General features: G+C 36.8%; 1 protein-coding gene across 1 annotated transcript in view; it reads right to left on the bottom strand.

Moving 5' to 3' along the window:
- Positions 1-22,958, bottom strand: part of LGR5 (leucine rich repeat containing G protein-coupled receptor 5) — a 92,095-nt gene that overhangs the window by 45,286 nt on the left and 23,851 nt on the right. The window contains exon 2 of the mRNA XM_071423423.1: positions 9,467-9,538. Within this exon, the coding sequence (XP_071279524.1) occupies positions 9,467-9,538 (72 nt within the window). The remainder of the gene's footprint in view (positions 1-9,466; positions 9,539-22,958) is intronic.

The following is a 22,958-nucleotide window of genomic DNA, read 5'->3' on the forward strand; positions in this document are numbered from 1 at the left end:
TACAGAAGACATTGACAGTACAATATTGGTAGTGGCTGCTTTCCTTCTCTGCTTAAGTAAGATCTAGTCCAGCAAATGCTGATCAAGCATCTGTGGAGTGTATTTCCAAATCTAGTAGTATCAAAACTAAAGAAAAGACATGAAAGGGAGGCAACTGTCTCCTTGGGAAAAAGCATATATTTACATTGATCAATATTCATGTGTTCTAAGAGGATTAGCACAATGGAATTTTCTGGGACAAGTTACTTATCAAATATTGCAAGGTGTTGAAACATAGGAGAATAGATGACACTGGATCTCAGTGTGACTCAACATATAACGGGAATAAACAATGGAAAAGGAGTCAAAATTCACTATTACAAAGTGAAACTGTTGTATTTCAGAACAGATACAATTAAGTAGAAATTAATCACACTCAAATTTCTGATAAATATATTTGACTCATAGTATTTGCCAGTAAACTATGATATGAATACCAGACTGACTTAATGTGTCTAGGCTAATGCCAGTGCATGCCCTTTAATACAGATTAGGTTATATGTCATTGCATCACTTGTGTTGCATTATATTTAATCAGTTCAATAGTGTATGTAGTGCAATATCTTATACAGAATGGAATGGTGAGTTCAATCTGAAATCTTCAACTGTGTGAAGCTACAGAGGGATTTCTGCAAGAATAATTCTGTGAACTGAAATCCTTTCTGTATGTCTCTGACTCTGCATTTTACTTCTGTTCACTAATTGGTTTGCTGATTTTATTTAAGGAATAAGAGCAAAGACTGCACATGCTAAAACAATGTTATTATGGATAGGTCTACATCCATATATCTACTTCTGTATCTATATCTATGACTAAGTTAATATCAACAGAGTCACAATCCAGTCAGCTTTATATGATTTTTGGAAAACAGATGTTCCACTCATCACTTACTCCATTATATGCTCCAGCTAACAACCTCTCCAGACAAAAAATTGAAAAGAAATTACATAGAAGAATCTTCTTTTTGTGAATATAAATTGAAAATTCAGAAGGCCTGAGACAGTGAAAAACCCCAAAAGATGGGACTGTTCTGCTGTATGTGGTACCTTCCTGAATTTGGTGCTAAAACAATAGTATGTAGAAAATTCCATTAAAATTAATGTAATCATGGACTGTGTCTTTTATACCTTGTGTACAGATAAGAAACTCTCTTTTGTAATTTGAAACTTCTTTCTTAAAAGCCTGCTCTGCCTCCTCCAACTGCCATAATTGTTCTGAATACCTGATAAAGATCCATGATGAAATATCAGTCTCATTGAAGTCAGGGGAAAAATTTGTGCTGACACAAGTAGAAGTGGGGCTCTCATTTGCATCCTGCCACAGTATCATATTTGCCAGTAATTTACTTCTCTCTCAGGAGCTGCACCAATAACACTTCTATCAATCCTAAACCTACAACCCAATTTCTAATGGAGGAAATGGCTACTTGGGGAGGAACAACATGGAAGTATAACAAAAAACCATAAATTTTGAAATCTTTTTCTAGAACAACTTGTTCCAGTATAAAAAATTGCCTTTATTCAAGGAAGAATTTACCAATCTTGAATCTTGCCTCAATTTTGTTCCTGTCAAACTTTGTTAAAGGTACACAAGCACACAACTACATATATATTTACTCCACTTATATAAATATATAGCAAATATGTAATTTATATATTTTTATTTCTAATTTTCTTCAGCTTACATATACATCGATAAATAGGTGACATGAAACATTCTGCTGCTTACATCAAAAAAGCTATGGCAATATGGATATTCATATAGCACTTAACCAAAGTCAACTAAAACATTGAGTTAAGAGTTTGATTTTATATGTATTAATGATTATTCTCAGGCTAATGCAATAGAAATGTATTAATTAATAGATGATTAATTGCAGTGTTAATAATTCACAGATGATATCAGAGCATATTTCAAAATGTTTTTTAAGACTTACTTTGCTAGCCAAGGAATTTAAATGTTAGTGTGTATTTTAATTATCTTTTTATATTTCTATCTGTCATGTTAATTAAAACTATAAAATTACAGTAATATAAAAAGAAATGTGAGTCAAATTATCTGTTAAAAATCTGATGGTCAGAGAGATCAAAGAAGAAAATGTAAAGATATTCTCCTTTCTTTAAATAAGGGGAAAAGAGTGTGCAAGTCATAATTGTGCTGCATGTTACGCTTATTGCTACTTAGAATTTAGTTGAAAATTCAAATACAACACAGTCTGCTCTTGCTTTAGGGCCTAATTGCCTTTTAAAATGCATGTGCCAAATTCTCACAGGGTGTAAACTGGAATAACTCCAACAGACCTAAAGCAGTTGGAATGAAATCAGTGTGTATTTGATCTTGAACTGGCTTTGATGAAACAGATCATAGATTTTTGTCAGTTAAGAATATGGTTCAAAACATACGGTCTCTCTCTCCACTTAAAAAAGGCACAGACTCTTTCTGCATCTGGCATAGTTGTGATCCAATAACCGCTAAAGACAACTGATCTGTTCCTTTGTGAAGCTGTCCCTAGCCAGCACTGGCAGCAGCAGCTCCTTCTGCTGAGCAGGTATCCAAGTACCTGACTTCCAATTGCAGCAAGGACAACTGTCAGGAGGGACTCCAGCATGGCCAGGACATCCCACACTGACTCCCAGCTGTGGATCTCACGGATACAATCATCAAGAGGCAGTACCTCTATGGTTGAAGAATGTTGTCATCAAATCACAACCCTCAGAATGATCTTAAAATTGTTAAAATTTCTTTCTCAGTATTTAAATGTGACAGCAAGATGGAGCAATAAATGGTGGATCATATACATAATATTTCCTAGGCTGGGTCTCCCAAGTGTCATTTACACTTCTGATGCTGGTTTTGGTTTCATCCCAGTAGTGTCAGTATCATCAGAAAAGGCAGGAAATAATAATCATTAATAGCAGGAACTGGCTGAAGTGTACTGCAGCACCCTGCAGTATGATCAAACTGAAAATAATGAAAAATGTGTTAGCTGTTTAGTCATTTCAGTGTGATAGGCAAAGAACACAAATTGTGTAGATCCAGGTTTTGAGATTGCTGCTGTCTTCTGAGTGGTTCAGTGAGGCCACAGCAATTAATTACTGGAGGAATTCCGTCTCTTTGAAAATTCAAATAAACAACTTAGAGGGAAGAATCTGGTTCTACTGTGCTCGAGAACCTATTAGACATAAATGTGATGTGGTCTGAATTCCTTACCCATCATCCTAAGCAAGTGAAAAAAATTGACCCATGTAGGTACCAAAAGTTCTCACTGCACTGAAATTAAGCAGTCTACAAACAGGCTGAACTTCCACTGACAAAAAGAAGGAAATTATTTCTGCATACTTGCTACTGCAGCACACACAGCATGTGTAAGACTTAAATTAAAATCCTGCCTCAGGATCTACAGATATATAGCACGCTTCACCCTAGTTTAATTAAGTGTAATGTCACTATCTGTATTGATCACAAAACACAATAAGCACTTCCAATGACTCTTTTTGATGTTCTAAACTAGTTCCTAATGAATATTGCTGGATAATAAATTACAGTACCAGAAAGCATTTATAACCTACAAGCCAAAACCAAAATTCAACAGACACTCAATAAGAGTAATGCAGTAGCACTGACAAGGTTTCTTGGATTTCAACCTAGAACATTTATTGCTTCTTCTTGCAAGCATATCTGAATGTTTTCGGTTTTCTTTTATCTTTTCCCTATCCCACCATCTCCCCTTCTTCCCCTTTACCCCACAGATGCAGAGCAGTTTCAATGTCAAGGTTGCTCTGTGCAATTTGCATTAACATTTCCAGAATAATTATCTGTCAGCACAAGCTATACAATAAGCAATGCAAGCAGCTCTGATTTAGTAAGGCATTTGCTCTGTTGTTTTTCTCTCTCCCTCTTTTTTTTGTCCCTGTTCATCATCTTATTCTTGATAACATGGCCAAAAAGGGTGGTTTGGAGGATGTCAGGCTGACACATCCACGTGGGCAAGTGCTTTGCTGCTACTTGCTTTGGTGGCATCAAAGGGATGGCATCAAAGGCAGTGAGAGCTCCAGAACAGCAGGGCCCTTGCTTTGTGGATGTAAAGGTTACAAGCTGTTAGCTCATACAGTAGGAATCCTCTGTGCTTGGGTTTGTTCTTTTTTAGTAAACCTAAACTGTGCATGCAAAACTAGGGGAGAAAACTTGTCATTCTTTCCAACTGATTAACTAGGTAAACATCTCCTTACTGTTTTTACCAACTTATTTCAAGACAACTGGTGCACTTCCCTCTGTCAGGACTTTGGGTGCAGCTCTATATTAAAGCAAAGTTGGGAAACCACAGTCCCCAGGTATGAACAAAATCTGTCTTGCAGCAACAGAATTTACAGTGTGCCGTGGGCCATTTGCTGGGCTGGTGACAGATATTTCTCACTGACAAACACCATGTACTGAACACAGTGACACAGTCTGATCTGCATGATGCACACATGAAGTGAAGAAAACAAATTTGCAATTTATGTGAAGAAGCTGAATTCACAACTTAGGTGTTAGATTGCGCATGGGTCTGAACTTATCTGGGGGATCACAAGTCATTTAGCAGTAACAGTTCTTGAAACTTTAGCTGATGGAGGTGACACAAACCAATTTCCACCAGGACCAGCTCTGCTAAACCCTGCTGTGCAAGAACTGTAAAACTGGTATTGAAGTGACATTGGAATGTGTGGGTAGTTTGAGACCACTAGATGATACTCTCTTTTTATTTTAGCTCTGCATGTCAATTGCCAGCATTTTTACTCTTGCCTTAGGGGTTTTTAAATGTATGCAGATTAACCTTTAGGAAATATTTTAGTATTTAATGTTAATGTTCCAAGATTGTTGAAGTAAATTACATGATTCTCCCACTTTCTGAAAAAAGTTTTGGACTATGGCTGCAGCACTTTCATGTTTTCTACCAGCTTATGTTATAGTTTAAAGTACAGAATCTGTTTTCAATGCTAGTCCTAATACACCAGTACAAAACGAAAGACTGTACTGGACTCCAAGAGCAAATGCTTTCAGTCTTTAAAAATGTACATGACCAGAGATCTCAGTCCCACGACTCAGAGTCAGTGGGGAAAAGAACACCTAGTTCCCATTAACCCTTTGAAAACCTCTTTGCAGCAAGAAAGAGCAAACAGAGGGAGAAGTGAAAAGAAAAAACAAAAACCAACCAGCTCATAACAGATCATGCCTGATAATTTAGGACTTTTTCACATATACAGTGGCTTCTTGACCATTTTTGGAGTGTAAAGGGATTTCAACACAAATCACGGTAAGATTCACATAGTACATCTCTTATGTACTGTATCTGCAGTTTTGTACTTCTGTATTAGAGTAAACTGTGCTTTTAAAGGCACTTTTGCCTGAGAGATCACTATAATAATGCCAAGATCAATCTAAAAACTTTGTAGATATATTTATTTGTTTTCAAGATTATTTTAAAATAACCATATGTGCCAGAAAACATTCTTGCAGTGCAAGTAGATTGAAAATTATTTGGGGTGACTTCATTACTTGATTTTGTAGAAAAGAGGTTATTTGGGACTGTACTGCTCTGTAGGAAAATAATTGTAATACAACAGCCTTTTGGTGCTCTTTTACTAAAACACCCAATTGAAGTTGCTGAAAAATAGCAATTTACTAAATATCACTTGAAGGTTTGCTTATCTGTGGAATGTTCCTGGGTTTAAAATTAAAATTAAAGCTTTATATATGTGCATGTGTGGGTGTCTGTGCATATATTTATGCATATATATTTATATGTGGATTTATATCTAGTTGGAGAAATTTTGTAGGTAGGTCTGGTTCAAATAGGTTTAAATCATTATTGGCTTTCTTCCTCGTGTTTCATTGAGACATTAATTTCTAAAATAAAATAGTTTCAGGCACTGCTTTGAAGTGCAAGTAATCACAAAATATTAGGTCTCCACTCAGATGTAGTTGCCTCTAAAACTGTTGAGTCCCACCCTTTAGATTTTTTAAAAAATGTTTTTTCCATTCATTACTCTAATTCACCACTCTATTAGAACAGGCATTCTACACATCCTGTATAACGACATATGTCTAGAAATAATCCACATGAGAGTGAGTCTTGGATTCGGTCAGACTGATAAATATCTGCAGTTATTTTGAATTTATAATGAAGAATTTGACTTAATAGTGTTGTACAAGTTCATGCAGAGCAACTTGCTGATAATCAGGCAACTGAAACATACTTCTTTCTTGGTGGGAGTTCTGTCATATATGCTTTAAGAGAAAATTAAATCTGAAAGGCCCATCATTTTCACAAATAGAAGATTTGCTCAGAATTCATTATTTTGAGAGTTAGAAAGTCTCAAGTACTTCAGCGTTTTCCAAAATTTTCGGAGGAACATGCATTGAAAAAACACTTTCAATATGTTTTACTTTGGTGATCATAGTCTTTGGTTAAGAATAAGTACCAGTCATGATCATCAGGTTTGCAAGAATGCTGCATGGAGAGGTGTCTAACCTTGGCTGTAAAAGTGGACCAGACTTAGCCTGGAAGGTCAGAACTGGCTAAACAGATCTGTCTTATATGCCGCTGTTTTGGAATCAAAACAATTAGTTTAACTGCTTTAACAAAACCTCAGTTCTTTCAGGATAATCACTTAATAGTATTGCCAAACCAGGCAGTAAGGATGTAATATCTAAGCTAAAATTCAGGGTTCAGTCACGTGCTTTTATCAGATATTTGAACTAGATCTCTAATAAAGGGATTAATGAGACTTTTTTCGGTACTAGAAAAACCCTAAAAGCTGGATTTCAAGCTCCTGCTGTTGTGTACTTCAAAGAACAGATGAACATTTCTAAGATGGATTTTAATTTTATGAAACATTGCTTTAGTAAAGATCATGTAAAAACTTACTTCAACAATGTCTGAATTGTGGGCTAGGTTTTTTTTTCAAGAGTACCTTTTAACTAACCACACAAACAAAGCACAGATTTCTCAGGTAAACTGGAAAAAAAAATCATATGGATGGGAAAAAAAATTTCATATGTATAATCACTGCTCAAAAATTAATATAGGGGAGCATGAGAACTACAATGCCGGTTCTCCTCCACTTCAAAACTGAATAAAATTAAAAATTCCCTTTCTATTGTCTATACATTTTTCTATATACTACTAGGCTGAATTGCCTTGCATGCCTCTGAACACCAAACAATCTCTCAGCACAATGAGAAGTTGCCTCACATCAGTTGCCTTCCATCTTCCAAGGCTTCCGTTTTTTAAGCTTATTTTAAAAGTGAATACAAACTAGAAGGAATTAATGAAACAGCACTAAACTAATGAGAAATAGAAGTGATTGGCTGGTGTGAAACAAATGGAAGAGTTAATTATATATATGTAGAACAAAACACAGTAAAAAAATAAATACCTTGCTGGTATTACCAGCAGGTGAAAGACTGGAATTACTAAATTTGGAGCAGAGGCTTGTAAGAATAAAGGTTTAATATTTCCAGTGAAAAAGGTAGGCCCAGCACAAGGAGAAGGCAAGAACACTTTCGAAGGTCTTGATTAGGAGGAAGCTGATATACACCACACAACAGTTCTCCAGGCAGTGACTTAACTCTTACAGTTTGGGCCATTTACCTGCCCAGGGAGGTGGAGTCACCATCTCTGGAGGTGTTAAAAAAAATAATGCATGTGGCACTCAGTGCCATGGTTTAGTTGATAAGGTAGTGTTAGGTCATAGGTTGGACTTGATGATCTCAAAAGTCTTTTCCAACCCTGCTGATTCTGTGATTCTGTGATCTAATCATAAAATTAAATAGTGAAGGTAACCTGGATGTATTAGAATTTCCTTCCAGGAAAAGCCCAAACTTTCATTTAATTTCTTTCCTTTAATGGCCAGAAAGCAATTGGGTTGGCAGGTTTTAGTAGGGTTATTACAACTGACAGGAGATTGGACAAGCAAACAAGAACATGATGAAGAACTCCACAAGCAGGGGCTTTGAGGCATGATTCACTCCATATGCAACTAATATTCTTAGCACTTGGTGTGTGAAATTCCTCTGTGTTGTGTTCCTGTTTGTTGCATTATTTGAAAGTTGCACTAATGGCAAGACAGATATTGATAACCAAAGAAAAGGAGTAAGTAAAGGAAGAGAGACAGAATAAAATGAAATAAAGCTTTCCAAATAGAAGTACTGAGAGTAATAGAAATAAGACAGGAAAGGAAAACCTGCTTGCAAATAGGGTATTGTCTGAAGTTAACATATAAAATGGTTTCAATTTTTTTAGTTTGGTTTGGTCAGTTGTTACTTTTTTTGGGGTTTTTTGGTTTTTTTTGGTAGATGCTGACTTGAAAGACCAAGTGGCAAAATTCAATTGAGAGTAAGCTAGGACACTGAAAGTTGTCAGTGCAATACCTACCTAAATTGCAGTGGACTGTACACATTTCATAGCTTAAAACAGATAACATCTTTGCAAGAAGGGTAGCACCATGACTTTGCACACATCTTATATGGATTTTATGGCATGTTAGCAGCTAAGTGCGCTAAAAAAAAAAGGTTTTCAGTTCTAAAAACTTAAAACTCACATTTCATAAAAGGCTTTTAATCAATATTTAGAGCTACTCAGGAAAATACAGGTGCCAGCTTTTTTTCACAAGATCTATGGTGCATCATTTATGGAGTCTCCATCACTCCTCAGAAACCTAAATTTTCTTTTAAGCTTCGGCCATTATAACTAGAGTCACTGCCAAATCCAGGTCTCATGAATGCACAATACTTTTCACTTTTGGTTAGTCACAATCACTTCAAGCCAACATTCCTCTTTTGATGTTGTGCTTGATCAGCTAGTTTTCCCAATGCTCTTTTTTCCCCACGGTGAATGTAGTAGATAGCGTAACTAAGCTCTTTGCAGGATTCTGTACTCCACAGTCAGCCTTCAGGGATGCTAAGTTTAAGAGCAAGGAAACAGTAATTAAAAGTGATTAGGGCAAGAAGCCTCCATACTATGAAATGTGGACTCAATTGTCCTTGACACTGGCAGAACAAGGCAGCAGGTTTTGGTTTTGATTACAGCTTTACTTGGGATTTTAATAAACATGAGCCAGCATTCAAACTTTTAATATCCTGCTGCTTAACTATTTCCAAAAAGCAATCCAGCTCTTTTAAACAGTCCTTGTTTAAAAATTTTAATTTGTTTGGCTCTGTCTCTGCTTAGAGAAGTTGTAGCCTCATGGTAACTCTTTTATAAGTTCATTTCCAGAATCACAGCAATTGTTTTTTTTTTCAACTAAGTGTTTCCGCATGTGCCAAAAGTGTCAGGCTGACAGCTTTCCTGCACCGTTTTATCTGGTTCCCACAGTAAGCAGGAGAGACAAACACAGGAATGTGTCTAGTGCTGACTAGGCCCATCAAGGATACAATGATACTTACAGCTCTTCCAGGAAGCGCAGATTGTGCACAGGGTTTGAGGGCAGCTTAGTAATGTTGTTCATACTGAGATCACTGTAGGGGAAAACAGACAGAGGCTTAATATGGCAAGCCACAACTGTGGCATCCAGCTGTTCATTCCACACATTTTTAAGTACTGCATTAATAAAAATTAGTTCCTCTGCCAGAATTGATGAATCATTATCTACTTAGCACATTAAACATTCCTTTTTCATATGTCAGACCAATACAGGCTGTAGCATGTTCCTCATTTCCAGAGATTTTGGAATGTTTTATCACGCTCTATAAATCAGCTAGAACACTAAACAACACTTTTAGTCGACATTATTTTAATAAACCACTGTACTATATTAAAATGTACTTGGAGTAGTAAGGGAAAATTACTATGCTTTTTGTTGTTGTAGCACTGTAGTACACTTGGTTTACTAAAGTAGACAGACAAAAGCAAACATATACAAAGGATCTGCATCATCCTTAAAATTTCATGAATATGGAAACGCTTTGCTTTTGCCATACAGCCTGTTGCATGGTCATACTGATCTGCCTTGCCTCACACAGGCACATCAGGTGTCCCCAAAACCCAACTTGACTTACAGAAATGACATATTTCCAAATAATAAACATTCCCTTTTTGAGTGCTCTTTTGTTACAGGTACTCATATTGCATTAAATAAGTGAAACGAACCATAAAACAAGGGTGTAATGTGATCCTGCTCTGTAACACACTTCCTGGTGGGCTTCCATGGTAGTTCCTGGTACAGGAAACAACCACCAATATCAGCTCTGTCAGAGCTCATTCAAGCTATGTTTTAGACTAAATTTAATATAATACCCTTTTATTCTTAACTTGCCTATTCACTGTTTTCCACTGTCTTCCCCATGCCCTACAGTATCATAATTGCTTTTCACTGAGGGCCAAGACTGTAAACAAATTGCATAATAAAATTCTGTGTGGATGATACAACTTACACAACTGTATCAAAATTTCTGTAGATTCTTAAAACAAAATTAGGAGACCTGCATACTTTATGCAAGCATTATACAGTAATTTAAAACTCCCCACTATTTAAACATATCTACACATTTGTAGCAGTGCTTATAGTTTCCAGCTACTTTGGGTACTATTTAGATAACTTTATTTCTTCCAGCTGTTGAGAGCTTACAAGGTAAATAAGTTATCTGTACTTTGGTGGGTAGGCATCCTATTCCTACTCCATCTAGTTCTTATTACTCACAGTCTGTTTCACATTACAGAATATATGCTTTTACTCAGCATAGTTAATTTAGATGTTTGATCTTTCGGTGAATTTTAAAATGTATAATTTAAAAACATACTTCACATAGAGATTTTAAAATAAGGGAAATGTGTTAATACTTTACAACAATTATCAAATCAATGTTGAGTAAGGTTTCTGCATTCACTTCAAAAATCAAAGCATAATTTGAGAAATGTGTACTTATTAAATTCATTTTTTATTGTAACACTTTATCACCTAATTCTTTCGTACTGTGTAGCAGGTTATTGCCCTTTCACTTTGATAAAGGCTCAAAGGATTTGTTCTGGCAAAGGAAAAAAACATGGACTTATTTGGCAAAAGAAAAACTCATCTAGGTAGTGAATTATATACTACTGAATATTAAGATAAACCCAATATTTTAACAAGATCATTTTGATTATGATATTTTCAACACATGTCTTAATGGGTTTTTGAAAACATGCCAAATCACATTTTAGACTAAAAAAGCCAGCCCTGGTGGAAGATGGGAATGATTCATCTTCAGACACACACATATTTAGGGCATTCTACAAACCCAGCATTAACCAGTGCTCTGGCTGATGAGACAAACCTGAAGTCTGCTCTTCTAGCATATTAACTTCTGTTACTAGCAGGCAGTACTTGTCTGCTTGTATCACCCACAGGACCCCATGATTAAGCAGTCAGAAGCAGCCTACACAGACCCTAATATTTTAAGAGGATTAGAACAAGAGTTGGTGGCTTTCATTATGTGCTTTGATGACCAAAGAGAAAATCAACAATAAGTGCATTTTCCTTAATAACATCTTTAGACCCCAGAGGTGGATTTGCCAACAGTGAACTGCTAGGTCCTATTCTTTTCAGACTCCACTCATGTGGTAAAGGATGTGTATCACATCATATGATGGAGGACAGCCTCTCCTTTTTCCCAGTGTATGCTGCAGCAATTTCTAACTCTTTTTAAACCTACCAGTTAAATAATTTCCTTCTGTTAGATTGGTTAATTTTTTTGCCCCACATGATTCTTTTCTTGGAACATAACATACAAAGGTGTTTTTGTGCAACCGAACTACTAAACATTACCTATGCATATTTCACAGAATCATGGAATTGTTTGGGTTGGAAAAGACCCTTCAGGTCATCCAGTCCAATCTTCAACCCAGCACTGCCATGAGTTTATCACTAAACCATGTCCCTAAGTGCCACGTCTACGTATCTCTTAAATATTTCCAGGGATGGTGGAGGTAACCATCCCTGGAATGGGGATAAAGGAATTATTTCCCAAGATAACCACCAATATATTTCCCAAGATAACCACCATAAAGGAATTATTTCCCAAGATAACTCAATAACCTCTTTTTAAAGTAGCTTTTAAGATACCAGCAACTAATACACAGGGCATTACAGTCTGTGTTGGCAATGTGCTATTCTTGTAGCTGTAATGGTTTAAGAATATAAGGCAGACTATGGTAGTGAGAGGTAATATATTTGATGAGGCTAGCTGACACAGTTGGAAAAACTGAGAAACTTTCAGGCACAGAAATCAAAGTTCTCTACTTCCAGCTGTACCAGTTAGCTAAATAGGTGACATTATTTCTCCCAAAAAACCCACATATCCCTTACACTGGCAAAGCAGTGGTTCGTCTGTGCTCACAGTTTTTAGATTCAGAATATTCTTTTGTTTCAGAATTCCCATGAATGCATTTAATCAGATTTTTGTTCACTGGAATGAGTGAGAGAAGAGAGAGAAGTGCCATGGCACGAAGTTACTTCTGGGGTGATGCTCAGAGAGGTGAGACAAACAAAGAGGTAATGCAATGCAATCAGTCACTGGGCCTTGTGTGAACAATACTGTAAAATTTGGGCTTCTGAACAGAAATTCCTCACAGTGCTCTAGAGACAAATAAAGGAGGTTCTCAGAATTTTGGCTTGCTAGCATTTTACACCTGCCAAGAAGACATGGTTAGGATGAGATTTACAGCCATTAGCTAGATCAAGCACAGCTAACAGCCGGAAACAGCTAGGTGGTAAACTCTAGGGTTACATATCATCACTGTGAAAACCAATAACAATTGCAGAGAATATGTCCTATGTCCTGCACATATGATGGTTTCTTTCCTTCAAATGGGTTTTCTGATTTCTCCTTTCAGTGCTGGCCTGTAAAAACTAGCAATTTGCTCTCTCTAGGAAAGAGAAGGTCATGAAAGCTGGCTTGCACATTGGCATTTGCAACATAGTGCTTAAAAATATTAAAATCAAGGTATTGGAACTTTAACTATCCTCAGTGGAATAGTTCTGATTTTCTATCAAATCTTGGTAGTCTCTTACAAACTACAGTGATGAAAAACTTAGAATAATTTGAATACACAAAGCCTTTAAATAACTCAGTGTAACAGACCTACGCCCATCTCCCAGCATCACAGCGCATACAAATTCCACTGATGACAGTAGGAACAAAATGGTAAGAAGATTCCCTAAATTTACAAATGCTCTGAATAGAGACAGCCATAGCCCCACCTTGGTGAAAACCACCATGAGCTGCCATATCATACTGAAAAGGTAATATGCTATTTTGAACAGTGAGATGAATGCATTGTCCCTTCTCTCATCAGCATTTCTGCAGCCTGATTCCAGCTGCTGACTATAAAGGCAACACACCTTCAAATGAAACTTTCATCTTTTCAAAAGATAAGGAGCTTTGCTTTAGTGACTGCTTTGGCAACACGGCCCACTATAATGATATCTTATTCATACTCTGTACCAATCAATCACCATGCAGTGTCTCTGGTGACTTGTTAAAGGAATCCTAGCTCTGATTAAATCTTTGAAGACCAGAAAATATTGAAAACTGCACCATGCATCTACCTGTTTTTTTTTTCTGGGTGAGTGGATGAGTAAATGAGCATTTGCAAAACAGCATCCAAGAAGGCAAATACGGCAGGTCTTTGTTTCTCCCAGTTTTATTGTCCGTGAACAAACACACTGAGAAAACGTCCAGTTACCATCTTAACAGTGAGTAGTTCACAATGAATTCCAGAAAGCCAGTAAAACAAGTTAAGTGAATTAGTTCTTAACATATAATAGATGAGTCTGCAGGCCACATTACTAAGCTTTTATTAACTGTTATTACAAGAGACGTTTCAGTGACTATTCATGATGGAAGATTGGTTTATCACATTGTATTTATGTCTTTTAAAGGAGAACAAAAGTATGCCTAGGGATACATGCTAAACTTCTACTAGGCTAAATATCTATTATACTGAATGGTACTAACTTGTTTATCCATTCCAGGTCTAAAACAAAAATCCAATATTAAACATAATTAATTTTGTAGCCAAATTATTTAAACAGTTGCAACCTGTTTGATTAAAAAAAATCAAAACTTATTATTGATTTTGATTCTTCTAAGCTTGCCTCATCCAACATGTATTAACAATTCTTTTTATGGAAGTGTTTGAAAGATAAAGCACTCTCATAAAATATTGTCAATAGACTGAATGTTGTCCCTTAGTTGTTACCAGTTGAGAACAGTTTCTAAACTAAGACAATTTCCTTAATTCGTTTAGAACAAAATTTGACACTTGCTTACACGTAGTAACACAAAATAATGAAAACAGGTGAATCCTACATCTGCTCTTCCCTTGCTCTGCCTATCCTTTCAACACAGCACTCTTGTTTCTAGCACTGGCAGGATATAGGCAGTATTAGCTCCACGGTACAATGGAAGAACATGTTGGCTATTGACTGCATGGCATCTACTGATGCAAATGCTTCATCCTGTATGGAAAATATCCTCATATGCTACAGCTACATTAAGGACATAAACCTATTTGCCAACACTGTAGTAATAGAAGCTGCTTACAAATAAATTACTATAGATGTTTTCTTTTGAGAATATCAATAAATAAATAGAATAATAATTACTATCATTTTACAGAAAGGAAACTAAGACATCTAATGCTAAGTGACATGTTCACAGTCAAACAGATGTTTATACAACATAGAGGAAAATGACACTGATGATGAGTTGTCCAGCACTGTTTTCATTAGATCACACTGTCCAATCATGGCCTTTACACCAATTTCCCAAAGTTCAATGCATAAGCTGTCAATAGACTAAGAAAAAAAAGACTATATTTTCATTTTAATGTTCCTAGATTACATTATCTTTCAAAGTCAATATGAAAATTGCTAGTTATGCATTTGCATGTGTAATATACCCATGCAGAGCAGCACAGGACAGAGTATGAGCATGCATAAATAAGCACTGTAAGTGTTTTCTGACATTAAACCATAGCACTTTTCATAATTAGCTTCAAATTTCATCTGTGATTCTTTGAAGGATGCTATAGCAAACGATGATTAAGATATGAATTTCCACTAAATGATTCACGTTTGAAGAGTACATCTTTGTATTTGGAAAAATCTTCTGGAAGAAGTAGTACATTAGTAGGAAGAAGCAGTAGAGAGAGCCATCATGGACATAACACAGAATAGGAAATCTCACAATCAAGGTATTCAAGGTAAATAACAAGTGACAGTAGCATGGATCTTTCTGCCCTTCTGCATATTGATAATGACAAATGCTATTATTAAATATTAAAGAATCCATTACCCTGTGTAATATTATTTGCAATAGCAAATTAACAGCTACAGATCCCATGCTACAGGCATACATGGAAGGGGTGTAAGGCCAAAAGAGGATTGATTGTTTGTTACACATTTGTTACAGAAAATTTTGTTACTTGAGATCGAAGCTCACTCCTTCCAGAGACCCAACTCCTTCGTATTAAAACATGCCCTGCCACAAGCAAATGATCTTGTGTGGTTACATGCAGTGAGCCTGTGTGCCTGCACACCTCACAGAGTTTCATGCCAGTAAAGGGACAGTACGCCCTCTGTCCATCTCATACCCTTCCTAGTCACACCTGTGGTGCTGGTTCCAGCCACCACAGTTGTAAATAGATATATATGGTAAGGATCAAGCACCTTGAATTTAGGGAAAACTCAAAGGTGATCCAGCAAGGTCAGGAGGGCTCCATCTACATCTCTTCTGTGCTGTTGTGCATTGGCACATATAATACCGGATCCTGGCAAACAGGCTGATAGGTCACATCTGGATTCAACACAAAGTAACAAAATGCTTTGGCCAGACTTTTGTGTTCCCAACACCTGTCACTGAGTTCCTCTGATGTCACAGACAGCAAAATTTGGCTTATTACCGCAGAAGCTCTGTAACACAGGGATTTTAAACACCATGCATTATTCCTGAACACAGGCAATTCTTCCATATAAACAACCATCAAAGTCTTACTTATATCTGGACTGCAGAACATTTGTAAAGCAAACAGTATGTGCATGATTAATCTTTTCAGGAAACAATTTTGCCATTCAGTTTATCCAAGACTCCAGCAGAGGGAGCAGGTCAGAGCAAACAATTAGGGTCAAAAAAAGAAAGTAAAGATCAAAGATACACGCCCAGTGCTGAATTAATCTGACAAGTACCTGACATATCATTTTAGGTAAAAAGATTCTGGCTCTCTGGGTTTTTTTTCTAATATCAAATTCATGATGCCCACTAGATAAAATTAACCATTTCATTTCAAAGCTGATTAATGGCTGTTCATATGAGATTGAAGACTCAGTTTGCTAAGGAATAATTACCAGGGTAATTTACAAAAACATTCCAAGATGCCAATCATTTACTATACTTAGCTCACATATTAAAAAACTTGAATAACTAAAGGAGTATTTTATAATACAGAAGCCAGCAGAGGCAGTTAAAAGAGGACTGGATGGAATTCCTCTTCCACCCATGCCCACAGATTGTATTAGTACATTTTTACTTTGTGAGTTACTGCTTGTTTCTGCTGCACTAGGTCAAACACATTATATGAGTACTGCATACATGATTAATCTTGTTCAAATACTGAAACAATATACAACAGGAAAATAATATCAGTTTTTACTGTAATTTATGAAGACAACTACTGGCATATTTATTGTGTTTTTCATTACTTGTTTGTTTTTCAAGTACTGTTTATCTTATTTTGATGAAGAATAGCACAATTAAATTGACAAGAGATATGTATGAGATGTAACCAAGTCTGGGGAAAAGAAATCCTTGGTTTCAGAATATTTTCTGCCACTCCAGATGTTGCTTATTTTTACAACTATTTGTTATATAAATAACAAAAACCCATTTTTTTTCTTTTTATTATTTTTTGTTTTTTTTTTTTTTTCTTCTCCTGAATGATTGGACACATTCATCCATTTTAGAAACAGTGTGTCCAGTTTTCTTCTAATTCCCTGTCTATAATTTCATCCTTCTTATTTCAATGAGGCTGTTTCTAAATTATGGTTATTTATATGAGAAGAGAATATGCACAAAAAGCACAGCATAGTTTGATTATTGACATGCTACACCTTGTCTACAGCAGAAACTAATTCAAAATATATCTGGGTGTAAACAAAGATTCAAAATATAACCCTAAAGTTATAAAGTGCAAATTTCTAAATTAACTATTATGGCTCACCAGTAGTGAATTGGTCTGAATAGCTAACCATAAATTATGTACATCACAGATTATATGTTATTTAAACCAATTTTAAAACTCATCTTCACCAAAATACTCAAGATAACTTCTGTGAGCCTGCTGAAAATTAATTATTATTAGCCTGATTTCATTTCTAATAAGATACAGTGTAAGTAATTTATTTTGTGCATCCTAACGTGCCTCAACTCAATTTCACAGCACGGATTTGAAGAATTTAAACACAAAGAGCTTTGAGACCATCTACTATAAACACATTTCAACAGTGATGATGGAAGCATGAGTATACAAAGATCTGTGAGCAACAGATCTGTGCCTTCAGGACAGGAAATACATCTACATTGCACAGTGCAAAGGTCCCCAAGGTACAGCTGAGTGAGCTGGGTCCAGAGCTGGAAGATGCATTACCACGTTAGGTATCTTCAGAGAGACTAATTATCCCAGGTACAGCAGGATGATGCTATGGCTGTTCCAATTCTACAGCACCAGATCTCTGCACAATTCCACTTTGTGTGACATAATGTAGCAGGTGTCGTGGGTATATACACTGAGTATTCCCAAAATAGCTCACTGCAAATTACACATACTCTGGGTAAAATTCTGGTTTAGTAAATGAGATAGCAAAAGTAAAACTCAGCATGAGCCCATGCCTTTAATCTCAACAGCTCTTTTTTTTTCTTTTTTCAGATGATTTAGCAGTAAAATGCTGATAAGTTTCTTCGCTACTCTTGTCCTACAAGTTTCCATTTTCCTATGCATTGGTGCTGAATCACAGACTCAGAATCATAGAACTGTTTAGGTTGGAGAACACCATTAATATAATGATGTCCAGTCATTTTAGCAGAGCACTGTCACTTCTGCTTTTACTATCGCTTAGTTGTACCTTGTGTTGTTGAACAGTAATTGAAGAGTTTCAGCAAGAAACTGATGCTATGCTACATTACACCTACTAGAGTTTTACTTGAAGTACTGATTTGATCATTTTTATGCTGTTGCTTAGCTGAAATAATTATCTACAGAATCTTCTCTTTATTGCATGGACAACCCAATGGATATCGTATCATCAACATACTCGGTTTCATTCAATGTTGCTACCAAAAGAATTTCTCCTGATCTCTCCCCTAATCTAGAACTGCTCATTCTTTGTAATGATGCTCTTTAACCAGAGTTTGCAACTGATCTATATTTAAAAAAAATATCCAGCAGGAAAAAAATTGGTTTTAACTGAAACCAGTTTCCTGAATTGGTTCACTATGTTGGTGTTTGTGCCTCCACAAGTGTAAATATAGAGGAGAAACACATAAGAAAGGTGAAGCAGAACTGGTTTATTTCAGTCGGAAGCTTTGACTTGGACTAATGCAGACTGATCTTATACCTAGGATGTAAATATTGTAAACATTCCTCAGACATAGGAAGTTGTGGATTTTTTTTATATACACATCTTCCCTTTATGTCTCTGACAAAACTTGTTTGCTGAAACACAAAAAGCATTTAGATGTGCCAGCTCCTGGCTGGCTGACAGTCTCTTCCAACACTTCCTATAGAGCTCAGAGGAATGACAAAGCTGTCAGATCTTTCCCTGACTGGTTGTACATCCACATTTCTGCAACAGTAAGTGCCAAGAAATACGTAGCTCGATTCTCACAAAGATAATGCACATAAAAACACTGTATTTCTCCATCAGGTAATGATTTATTTTTTCTTAAGTAATAAAAATTCATATTCATCATGAGATAACTTCACATGGACTGGTATAAAACAGTCTTAATGTAAATAAATACCAGATCCTTAATCTTATACTCACATTACTTGTATCTAGTCTCCACACATTTTCTTTGCTCGTAACTGATTGGCTGCCCTTCAGATAGGCAGACTACCGAAATACCTGAGCTGGCTTTAAACAATCAGGTCAAGGAGCAGGATTGAGATGTTCTAAGCCACCTTAACAAGGAGAAATCTCCAGTAGAGAGACTTCATGTTTTGTGTTGGGCTGGCACATATTTTTCATGTGCTTATACCAGCATAATCATAACTGGAAAGAGCTGTACTCTTTCTAGTATAAAAATGTGTTCTCTTTTGAGAAATTATTTCCTTTTACAACTTAAATTAATGGGATCAGAGCTTTACAATTAACATATGGAGGCAAAATACTTCAGAACTATTTCTATTGAGCTTAGTTCGGCTGTTCAGGGGATAAGCCAGTATTTAGTAGGAGCAGAGGCAGCACCTTGATCCAGAAAAAGTGATCCCTGTTTCCTTCCTTTTATTCACAGATCTTACATAGTCCACTGTTTGGCAACCTCATTTTGAGGGCAATGACCCACACTTCTTGTGATTGTTACAATGATCAACAAAAAATCTTTTCAGGGCAAGCAACTAACTGGTGCTGTTCTGCCTAATCTTCTGCCCTGTCTCTAATTCACGCTTCAAATATGAGTTTCGGATCTTCCTGGAGACAATATCACAAAACATCAGTAGCCAAAACAAACCTTTACCCAATGTAAACTGTTGCTGCCAACTGTATTGCACCTGTGTGCACATGTGAAATAGTGTGTCCTTACTGCACTGTCTGGTCTGCCTATTTTGCTCACAAAATGAACTTTCCAAGATCTCTTTTTCTGTTCCAAATTATAAAAATGTTGAAAACAATCAGTTGCCCTCTTATTTACAAGTCTTAATACCTCTAATACAGCAAGTCAATGTCAGCACTAGAACAGTGCCTGGGGTAAACACCTGGCTCCACTGGCAGCAAAACTCCCAGTGACTCCCATGGATGGGAGACATCATCCCAGGCCTACCAGCTCCTAATGCCATGTTCTACCCAATAGGCAGTATTTCATGGTTGTGGAAATTATGCAACAGCATACTGGCTTGCCTGAAATAGTGCATGTAGTACTCATAGGTTCACGGGGAATTTTTCAATGTGTTTTTTTAACCATTTTATAATTTCTAAAATCTGTTGAAGGCAAGATGTCATGTAGGTCACTAAGGAATGGAAAGTGTAGCATTTTCAGCTGTTAGAGCCTTTCTTTGTTTTCTGTTTGGTTGTCATGCCTGATCCAATGTTTTTTGGTACTTAACTTTTCATTCCTGGTATTTTTTCAAAGTGATGAGCTGATTCTGGTCAATTTTCCTTTCTCACCCTCTCTTTTCCATAGTCTTTGCTCAATTTTTCTTTAACATCAAGTTCAGGTTTCCAATCAGCTCCATCAGAAAACCAGTAGGATTACTCAGAATAATGTACATTGTGATGGAGTGAGAGACTGAAATGTTAATGGTTAAAGGCTCAAACAATTGGCCATTTGCAAAAAGCAGTGGGTGTTTTGCTGACAGTGTGCAAGGTAACAGCCCAGGTGCAGTGGGTGTGAGCACCAGAGGATGACCACCACAAATCAACCTTTGTTTAGCAAGAAGCTGGGATTTGAGCCTGGAAGAGGCTGATAAGCAGCAGATCCTGGGAGTGCTCTTTATCATGTCCTTCTTTATGCAACTGGCTCCTGTGGAAAACTTCCCTCTGGGGGAGAGATACTGGGACATTCGCATGTAGGTCTGAAGGCGTTTATCTCCTCTGATGGGCATAATTGGCTCAACTACTCTACCGAGAGGCAATTGTCATGTCTTAGGCGTCATAAACCATCAAAGACCCCCAAAGCACCCCCAGACTCATTTCTAGGTCCTTCCACCCGAAGACTGCACGTGATCCACAGTGTTGCATCCGACAGTGTAAAATTCCATTCCCACCTCCCCCCCCGCCAGAGGAGGTACCTGGGCATTCCCACTTGAACCTCACCATTTCTTAATCCATTGAACTTTGTGTTTCATGGGCTTCCCCCATCCCTGGCAGACCAAGACTGTGACCATCACTTCGATCAGCAGACATCTAAATTGCAACAATCAAGTTTCATTGCTGGATCAACGCATGGTAATTTCTTTTTACTCTTACACTTTCTTTCTCTCTTTCTTCTAACTTCTCAAAATATATTGTAAGCTAGAAAAAAAAATTCCATTCAATGCCTTGTAAGTGCCTCTTATCCATATCTGAATAAGTTCAAGTTGCCTAAGTTTATTTAAAATTTGCCAAGTACCTTATTCTATCTTAATGTTCTAAAGTTTGCAAGTAGAAGTTTGGTATTGAATGTCTGGAGAATTGTTTTCTCCTGTGCATCACGTAAAGTGACTCAAACAACATTCCCCTTAACCTGTGGAGAGGAGTGGGATGTAACAGATGGTTCTTTCTGGCGAAGATTCACCATCCTTTTTTAAGAACTAGAAGCCTCAGAAAATCTGGGAGCTCTTCTATAGGTTTCATTTGCTTTGCAATGAACAAGTAGCACAGATGAGCACCACAACACCCAATTGCTACGTGATATTGGCTTCTTATGACACTGATCACCTCACATGAGATAGTACCTGCCACATGCTGCTACTGCTGCTCTCCTTCCCCAGATGGTGGCAAAGTGGATGCCAGCATCAAAATGGTGCAGATAGAAATGAAATATGGGACAGAAATCAAAGCACTAAGCAGAAGCAGGTCTTCTGCTGAGATGTATTATCCTATTTTCCACATTCTGCAGAATCCAGTCAGCCTTCCTTTCCCTTCATGAGGAGTTTGGAGTTGGTGGGATGCACAATGATGTCCTTCACATCATATACTGGGTATAAAGAGACTACAGCAGCTCACATCCTGGCTTTGTTCTCCTGTCCTATGTGGGGAGTAATGTCAAGATTAGAGGTGAAGAATGCCCCCTCAGTCATGGCCTTGTCATTTCAATCTCAACTTTCACATACTTGTGACAGACTGGAAGACAGCACCACAGTTTTACATGCATAAATACTGTTGCTATTAGAAGGAACACAGAAGAGATTTTGTGGGCATTTGTTCTGACCGAAAACCACAAATCTCTCAGGAACCTAATGGATAAAGCCCCAGTATATCATTGCATAATCCACAAGAGATTCTGAGATCCCTTTTTCCAGAGCTGTGCAGCAGGTTCTGCCACTTTTCATTTGTACAATTTCATTAAGATCTTCAGAATTTTCATCTTTAATCCTGCTGATTCTGAACAGCATGGGCAAAAGCAAGGACTTCAAGCCATCCTGATCTTAAATTACAACTCCTTTAACTAAAACATGATCATCTAAGGTTCATCATCTTTTTTTCCTAACTCAATCCCATAATGGATATTTTTAAAAATAAAAACATATGGTTTGAAAATGAATTTTTAAATAACCAAAGAAAAGAAATAACATAAAAACAGGTTTTAGAATTTCTGTGGATTAAAGGACATTATTTAAAAAAATTAAACTCAGGTGATTTGTCTTGTCACATGTATAATGTATGAAGTTCCTTTTCTTTGAAAGCCACTACTAGAGAAGGATATGGTTGCATGGTTAACAAATGCTATAGGGCAGAGAGACTTTCTTGGGCAATTTTTCAATTCACTAGAATTTTTAAACTCGTATTTCGCCATTTCCAGCTCCCATATTAAAACTCTATTAGCAGAAAGCCCATTGAAAAACTGATCATGAGCACAAGAGACTTTTTCTGGAAACACTTCTATTCAGTTCTCATGCCTGAACAAAAGCAGATTGGCACATTCAGTTATATACAAACGCCTTTCAAAGGGGCCACCCCCCCTTTCCCATAGCCACGCGTTTCAAGGC

The sequence above is a fragment of the Agelaius tricolor genome, unplaced genomic scaffold, assembly GCF_023055355.1.
Source record: "Agelaius tricolor isolate 1412-34295 unplaced genomic scaffold, bAgeTri1.0.p SCAF_3, whole genome shotgun sequence".
In the NCBI taxonomy this organism is placed as follows: Eukaryota; Metazoa; Chordata; class Aves; order Passeriformes; family Icteridae; genus Agelaius; species Agelaius tricolor.